Consider the following 9,049-nt stretch of genomic DNA (forward strand, 5'->3'; position numbering starts at 1 on the left):
GTTGAATAGTTAAATTGACTCTGCCTATTGATTCACTCTTACACAAGACATATTTTCCTCCTCAGTAGAGCCTTTATTGTTGATCACAGTAAGTGAGGTGGTTTAGAAAAGCTTTGTTGTAAGGTGGTTTTGGAAAAAGTAACTGAAGTTGTAAAATTGGGGCAGGAAATCTTTCAGTGAAAAAATCATTCTGGGAAGGAGGGGACAAATTATGCTCTTGGAGTATTAATTGCCTCCCCTCCTCCCAATAATTTGTGGGGTTTCTTAAAGAAAAGCAGGGCTGGAGCTCCATGTAATGAATGGAAGAATCTATGTCCACTTGTTTAAAATGGGCACTGGCTGCTTGATGTATTTAGTTCACCATACATGCAGTCCATCAAGAAACATCAACCAGATGGTGTTGTTAAGACAGGGGATCCACACTGCAACCTCTACTCAAACAGTTTGTTTTATTTTAAGCACATAAAAGACTGAATTATGAAAGCACAACTGTAAATTAACCCCACAAATGCATTCTGAGATAGTAGCCAATTTTAAATTCAAATGGAAGAGGTATCCTAATAGTAAATTCAGTCCAGTTCAAACATCAATACAATGCAGTTAAAATCCTTTTGAGTTCCATGCCTTACAACTGTGCAGGGCCTTTGTGAATGGACTAGGAACAGCTAATCTTAAAGCAAAAGGACCAGTGAAACGGCCACTGCGGAAGGATGCAAGCCTGAGTCAAGCTTGAGCCCTTTTGCTGGTCTTGAAATCGCAACTTTGTGGTTTTGAGTGAGTGGCTGCAGTACAGGCATTTAACCACTGTGCCACCAGGGCTCCTACTGCTAGGAACCCATGGAAACTTCCCAGAGCTTTATAAGAGAGGGGCAAGACATAATAAAGAATGGATATTACTTCTCAGCCCATAAATTTATATACTGAGGTATAGCACTTTTATCATGATGTACTGTCACTTGCTTCCTTCAACTGTAGCAGGCATGAATGTAGTCCCAACAATTCACAGAAAGACACTAGATGGACAGCTGCATGCTAAACAGAGGAAGGAACTGACAATATAGAATTTATTTTAAGCATGATAATTTAAGAGAGAACTGTATCGGTCTCATTAGCTGTTCACAGAGCACCTTCACCTGATACTCTCTTGCGGGTTATATGCTCTAAGTGGGCTGTCTCTGAGGTATCCAAGTCAATCTTGTACTTGGCAAGAATCTTCAAGATGGGACGAAGCTTCAGCCACCACTGGGTCCTGGGGATGCGGTGCCTGTCGGGGAAAAGACAAAGTGAAGAGCTCCATGAAAGTTACCCTCTAGCCTTACATTTTGGCTGCTGTGGCTGCTCATCAGTTCTGAAGATAAAGTAACTGAAAAACTAGAATACATATCCAGGGGTAGCAGCGTTGGCCATATAGTAAAGGACAGTATCATAAACCAAAACCCACAAAACAGTGGGCCAAACAAAATGCACATTATACATGTTGCATGCAAGTTTTTGAAGCTCCACTGGCTTCTTCAGGCAAATGTGTTAAAAATGATACAGGAGAAAGGGATTTTTAAAAAATGATGTTAGTCATAGCCCTGCATTTGGTCAAAATGTTGTGGTTGTTCTCAGGAAAAAAGGTAGTTACTTATCTAAAAGGCTAATTGGTTAAGTCTGCAACAAGTTTCATCAATTAGCAACACTACTAGTGATGCAAGTCATGGAACTGGAAAAGATTTCTGTGATGTCAAATAGTACCTGGTTCTCATGGAAATAAGGTGTGGAATAGTGAAAGGAATAGACCATCTTTAAGCTTTCCATAGTTCTCAAAGGTGCTACGAGATCCCTTTGTAATCACAAACACACTGGAGGTGGACCTTTCTGCTGACTCACAGAGAAAGCTTAGGCGTTTGGATTTGGCATCAAGCGGGGGGGGGGGGGTATTTTAAATATCCTTTGGCTTCTAGAATGTCCTTCTAGGGATGACTTGGCCCCTGTAGATGGTTTAACACACAACTTTTTCATGCAAAAGTGGCTGCTCACGAATCCTTGCTTCTACAGATCCTTATCCCTATTTCCTTAAAAGCCATTGGACCCTACTGGTGAGAAGCTTGCACAGTTGTTTATGAAACTCACTTCTCACTGGTATCTTCAGACATGCTTGTATTCACTAACTTCTCACTGGTATCTTCAGACATGCTTGTATTCACTATAGAGATGGACACAACTTGTTTTATGTGCTGTGACATGGGCATCAGCTATATGAGTTATAACCTAACATTTTTCATTTGTCCCATCTTTTTTTGAAACCATAGGGACTAGAATTTTTTTTTTAACGTGGGATTCTTAGGCTTCTAACAGATGAGTTACCATATCCTGAGTGTTAAGGACTAATTTGCTCAATGATTGCACCCACAGAGAAGCCAGGAGAGGCACTTACTCAAAATCTGTCTCTTGTTTAAGTTCATTGAGAGGCTGGAATACAAGTGCTCGTCTGCGCATACCCAGGAGGCAAGCTGAATCAGCAGTGTTGGCAAAAATACGACCTGAAAAAAAGACCAGTACAAAATTGCTCACCAAGTCCTGTGACTGAAATACTAGAATTCTGACTTTTTTTAAAAAAAATGCTTTTACTATTAGCATCTCAGTAAAGATTTTGAGAGGTAGAGTATACCTGAATAAACTAAACCATTGCCATTAATTCCATGAGTGTGGTTCTTGCCCATCACCTGTCCCCCACCCCTACCCACCTAGGGCATCATAGGAGCTGTGCCACTTTATTGCACTGTTAAGAGCCTGGCTGGTGTCTAGAAGGCAGAAGGGTTGTTTTCAGAGTGGTGCTTCTGCCTTTTAGACTCTTCATCTCCAGGCATGTTCACTGCTGCCAGCATGGTTAAAGGAGACATGTTTTAATAGACATTTGGAGTTATTTGCTGCTGATCTTTAATGTGACATTATTGCTATCCTAGTTGTTTTTATTATGTCTTGCAAATATTTGGAGTCTGGCTTAGACTAAAAGAGAACCCATACGTTTGTTAAGGTTTGCATCTGAAGTGTTCCATGTACCATTTTAAAACACATCAACATAGGCAATGCTGGTCCTTGCTGGTTGTAGCCCTTTAAGCCACATTGCTGTGAAAATGACCTAGGAATGGCAAGACCAACAAGGTTGCAGTGCGAACAGGGCAGCAGCAACTGGTGGTTCTCATGTGTCAGTGGAGCAGGGAATCTGCGTGGGGTTTTAAGCCAGATCTCTAATTAACAACTTATTTTAAGGATAGGGTCTGGCACCATGGACAGCACCTTTAAAGTTCAATCTAAAATCTGATGCAAACCCATTGCCCCACTGACATAGAAGATGCTATAGCAAAGATTGACTAGAAAAAATGATGCATGCTGCTATCCTGCACACTGAATCCTGGCCTAAATAAATACTAAATAAAAATGTTTCGAGTCTGGGAAGGGGAATCAACTACTCCCAGCTGCCAGTCTGACAACTATATTCTAGACCATTTGTAGTTCCCAATAATGTTTCAAAGATATCCTCACTGAAATACAATGCATTTCACTTATCCAGTCTGGATGTGATTTAAGAATGAGCAGATGTGGGGATCAGTGATAGAATGGATTCTCTTTCTCGTGCTCAGATGGCACTTGCAGGAGTGAGCCACAATGAAGCTCGGATTCTGCAGGCTTCTGGAAGGACAGGCTGAGAGTGGTTAATTTCTTCTTCCTCCAATAAGGAAAGTGGTGAAGGAAGAACATCTGCTCTGGACTAGCATTTGTGAACACTGGCTCAGCAAACAGAATAGATGTCACTTGTGCACCCAGAGGTACCTGCTAGAAACACCTTACTCCTTCTGTCCAATGCAAGAGGAGAAGCCTGATCCCCTGACTGAACTGCAGGATGGAAAAGTTCCACCCAGCACTTGGCTTGGGATGCAATGGTGTTGGAGGGTTGGCCACATTCCCTGACATCATATCTGTTTGGGGATTTGCCCTACCTGCAATGATTCCCCACCCCTTTTGTAAGGGAAATTTCTCCAGCCACCTGATTGTTCTGGATGTTTTATTGCCTGAGCTCAAAGAAAAGTGAACTCCTTTGAGATGGTGGTGACCAGGATGGAAACAGTGCTGAAAGTTTTTATCATGCAACAAATGCAATAACTACCCCATGCTGTACCAACTTCTATGCAGGTAGTTTATGCCCCCCCCTTTCCCCCCTTAATTCCATGCATCATTGCTGCAGCACCTGGGGTTAACCCTACAACAGGGCAAACCCTCCAATGGAAAGCTCTCCCATACCATGTCTGGAGCATTCTTTGATCTTGCTGGACATCCACGCCACTGCTTTGGCACCCATTTTTGTTCCAAAGTTCCTGTCGAATGGAGTTGGTGATCCACCCTTTGAGAAGTACAAGGAGAAAAGAGTTTCCTTCTAGGATCATAGCTGGAGGAATATCATTTGTGGATAAGCTCATAAAGACGCTGTTAAACAGGTGGGTTTGATAAGTATGGACAACAACACATAGGACTCTGCAAGGCTCACTGGGATCCAGACCAAACAGATGCATGAAGTTCATTTTCCCTGAATGGTTTTTTAAATGCTTCTAGATTTTGCTGAAAATTAATAGTAGTAATTTCATCCTACATGAAATTTTATTCTACAAGGCAACTGCTCTGTTAAATACATTGGGTTGGATTTAGAATTATTGGGAGGAGATGTCTATGAATGTTATGTTCTTGCGGAAAGAAACAGAGGGGAAGGTTCTTCTGATTACCTTCTCCTTCCTACTGGACCCCGCCCAATCTGCCCTGAGAAATTGTTAGGTTGGGCTGAAAAATGATGGCTTGCATAATATGGCAGAGGTGAAAAGAAGCCAAAATCCACAATTATAGCTTGGTCCTGTATTTTTCTCATGGACCATAGTTTAAACACACCATAGTTTCAATGTCTAGCAAGCCCAGACATTGTTCACATAGCAGTAAATCAGTTTCGTGTTACACCAAGATACACCAAACAATGAGGGCTAATGTGAATCCAACTTGCTCACCTGTCACATATCTCAGTCCAACTCCTCCTCGTTCATGAAACTAATAACACTATTGCTACTTGGATACTAGCAATGCACTCAGATTACCGAGCAGCATATATACCTGTTGCATGTGTCCCAAAACATTCTTCCTCGTGTCAAAAATGCCTTTTCCTTCCTCAGAATACAAATTGTATATGAACTCAGTGGTATAGTTTTCATTACATTTCTCATTCCTGGAGAAAGAAAGCAATAAATAGATTGAAGAAGATAGAGTAACAAACAACCCTACAGTGACTAAGAACTGGCCTTAAAGCACTGTGGAAAATTAGGTAAGCAAGAAAGAAAAATGGACGTTTGATATAATATTGTGCTAAGAAAACTTTTGCTGTTTTCTAACTGGATGCCATATTTGAAGCTGGGAAGGAATTGCACATTGTTTTTTGGATGTAGAGTTAATGTTCCTTTTTCATAGTTTACTATTATATCTGGTCCTGACCCAGCTATATTTTGATTTTGACCATTAATGAGCTTGGATAAACATCAGTTTCCCACTTCAAAGGGCTATTGTGAAGCTAACATTTAACAATCCCCATTTACCACAAATGTTTTTATGGATGTGAGGGAAACAAGTATGATGGAAAAATCTTAGAAATGGACAATCTCATTTTAATGAAAGATCATGGGATTAAGAGGTTCCAAATTACTTCTCATTCTGAAGATCTGTTACTATAGAAATCTGTTAAATGCTCTTGAATTCTATGGAGTCATGTATGAACATGATTAATGAATGATAGAAAACACCCATACAATAGTCTCTTCATCCTTATAAGAGAACAGAAGTATTTTGTAAGCATCCAAATCCCCTTCTGTTTATGACTGACAAATATAGCCAGGTACCTCAATATTAGGCCTCTCTTCACTGTGGTCTTCATTTTCTCAGTCAGATGCTCCACATTCATCTGTCAAAACCCAAGGAACAATGTCATGGTTTCTTAGGATTCATATGCAAGGAAGTGGAGAATATGTTTCTCTTTAAAACTACATATGAATACATCCCTAATGTGACATAGTTTTTGCTACAAAAAAATTAAGCTCTTGATGCTTCCTAGATAGCCAAAGTGTGTCTGTATGGGAGCACCCTTGAAAAGACTCTCTTCATGCCATGATTATCGGGGGGAGGAAGAGGGCTTGAAACCTATAATACCATGTTTGAAACTGTGAATAAGGAAGGACTAAATCTTAGTAATACTCCTAGTAATACTCTTTAGTAATACTCAAATTATATGCCTGACCAAATCTACATGCATCAGCTGTCATATCCGCAAAGACAGACATCAAAATGCTAATATTGTAAAGTACTCAAATTGAACCTTTGGCCCCAAACCTGTAGGTGGTGACTTTTCTTCCAAATTAAAACTGGGAATACATGCTTTCACAGATGAAAAATATGACTTTTAGAAACATGCCAGAATAGGAATTGCTCTTTAAAAAAGCTCAGCTCCTGTGTTTCTGGATAAGTCACTGCTATAAGGATCAAAGAGGCAAGCCCAGAGAAATGACTCATGCAGAGAGACAATAGGTAATCTCTTCTTCAGGCAGGGAATTTTTTTTCCCTGCCTGAAGGGATTTTTCCAAGCCCACTGTTGAATCTTCTCCACCGTATGCCTTGTCTGCTCTCTCCTTCTCTGCTTCCCCTGTTCCTGGTAAGATGCTTTCATCCTATCCTTCAAGAAGCAGATAATGCTTTTAGAAGATAAAAGACTCTTGAGCATCTGCAAAAGGTTCTCACCTCCAAGTCATGGATGGTGAAAGGATCTTCATAAATGTAGGCTGCATCTGCTCCAGCAGCCAAACCTGCCATAGTAGCTAGGTAGCCACAGTAGCCTCCCATGGTCTCAATGATGAACACCCGCCTCTTGGTACCAGCTGCGGACTGCTTGATACGATCGCAAGTCTAGGAATTAAATGAGCAAATAATATGTCATTGAAGCCCTGCCCCCAGTATCCTCCTTACTTTCTCCCTGCATTGCTATTTTCCTCCACTTTGGCATCAGGGTATCACTTAAAACTTCCAAGGCTTGAAGGACTAGAACCTTCCAATTTAAATAACTTCGTAGCTTCACAGGCTAGAAACATAAAAACAAAATCAACACAAATCTGTGGTACAGGATATACACAGCCTTTCTCAACCTGCCACCCTACAAATGTATAAGACCATAACTTCCATTGTCCCTGGCACACTATGTGCTGTCCTTTATCAATTGGTACTTCTCCACTGTAGGCGGAAGTGTTTGCTCATGTTGCAGGTATGCCATCTGCTGCAAAAAAAGGTGTCTTTGCATAGCCGTCAAGGCTGGCTCTGCACATATTGAAAGTTGATGACTGGAATGGGATGCCAATCAACCTCTTACCGCCGTGATGGTGTTGAGGGCTGTGTCTGCTCCAATGCTGAAGTCAGAGCCAGGAACGTTGTTGGAGACAGTGGCAGGGATCACACAGAGTGGGATACAGAGCTCCTCAAACTTGGCTCGGCCATCAATCAATTCCAGGCTACCAGTGAAAGCCTACAAAAAGAAAAGTAACGGGGGAAAGTGTGCTGTCACTTCTATTTCTTTACAAAAGACTCTAATCCTCTTGGTGACCTATGTCATCATAGCACCACTATGCCAGTGTACGACATTTTTACGAGTGATGCACTGGGGGTGAGGACAAGGGGAGAGCAGAAAAAGCTTTCCCATCACCACAGAAAGGTGGATAACCCAGGAGCTGGCAGGGTAGACTTTTCTCTTGATAGAAATAACTTCCTGTGCTGCCCCTCCCATTGCCTATGGCCAGTTTACCCTTGCTCCAGCCACTGCATTGCCTCTCTTGCTTTGCCCATAACTGTCCAAGACCTACCTCAAAAGACTGCCTGAGACCTACCTCAAAACCACCAATGATGATCAGGCCATGAATGTTAAAATTGGCAATTGTGTTGCTGATTTCCTCAAAGTATTTTTTGGGCAGTGTCCTGTGTGAATAAGAAGCATCAGAGAAAGGCATTCCCTTCTTCATTTAATACCTTACAGAAAGCACTAATACCAGCCCATTCCCACTATTATCCCTGAGATTCCTAAACTGCTTCCAGGCAATCTGTGCTGTGGGCTGGGAAATTTTCATGTGCTTCATTCAACTCATGATTTGACAGCAACAGTCCAGTACTGTAATGGGCTGGATGAGGGACAACAGACTCAGCCTGAATCCAGAGAAGACGGAAGTACTCGTGATAGGTTCCCCCGGTCCGGGGTTGGCGGTGGTTCCACCTGTCCTGAACGGAATCACACTTTCCGTGAAGGACTCTGTACGCAGCTTGGGGGTGCTCCTGGACTCGTCGCTCCACCTTACATCTCAGGTGGATGCGACGGTCAGGAGCACCTGTTATCAGCTTCGGCTGATACGCCAGCTGCGTCCCTACCTTGACCGGGGAGACCTTGAAACTGTTGTACACGCCCTGGTAACCTCTCGTTTAGATTTCTGCAATGCGCTCTACATGGGGCAACCCTTGTACCATACCCGGAAGCTGCAACTTGTGCAGAATATGGCAGCCCGTCTGGTCACTGGCACTGCCAGGGCCAGTCATATAACTCCAGTCCTTAAAGACTTACATTGGCTGCCTATTCGCTTCCGGGCGCAATACAAGGTGTTGGTAATTACCTATAAAGCCCTAAATGGCTTGGGCCCAGGGTACCTGGAGGACCGCCTCTCTCCGTACAATCCGCCCCGCGCACTTCGATCTTCAGGGCAGCTATTGTTAAGTGTTCCAGAGGCGAAATATAATTCCACCTCTAGGAGGGCTTTTTCCATCTCAGCCCCCAACCTCTGGAACGCGCTGCCCTTCGAGCTCCGCTCAGCCACCTCCCTACCTCAATTCAGGAAGGGGTTAAAAACCCATCTTTTTGAGCAAGCTTACCCTGACCAGTAACTCTTCCCCCCCCCATGTCAGCATCATGCTGCCGACATGTTATTTTTTATTATTTTTATTGAACTGTTTTTAA

At 42.5% G+C, this 9,049-nt stretch overlaps 1 protein-coding gene across 1 annotated transcript; it reads right to left on the bottom strand.

Annotated features, from left to right (window-relative positions):
* Positions 1-430: 430 nt before the first annotated feature.
* LOC121920468 (ATP-dependent 6-phosphofructokinase, muscle type-like) lies at positions 431-8,057 on the bottom strand. Its single transcript, XM_042447610.1, has 8 exons — positions 7,938-8,057; positions 7,427-7,579; positions 6,805-6,969; positions 5,913-5,974; positions 5,137-5,248; positions 4,285-4,384; positions 2,420-2,525; positions 431-1,264 (listed from the first exon to the last, which is right to left on the bottom strand). The coding sequence occupies exons 1-8, from the start codon at positions 8,055-8,057 to the stop codon at positions 1,117-1,119; spliced, it is 966 nt and encodes a 321-aa protein (XP_042303544.1). The 3' UTR covers positions 431-1,116.
* Positions 8,058-9,049: the final 992 nt, after the last annotated feature.

Source organism: Sceloporus undulatus, chromosome 2, assembly GCF_019175285.1.
Source record: "Sceloporus undulatus isolate JIND9_A2432 ecotype Alabama chromosome 2, SceUnd_v1.1, whole genome shotgun sequence".
Taxonomy (NCBI): Eukaryota; Metazoa; Chordata; class Lepidosauria; order Squamata; family Phrynosomatidae; genus Sceloporus; species Sceloporus undulatus.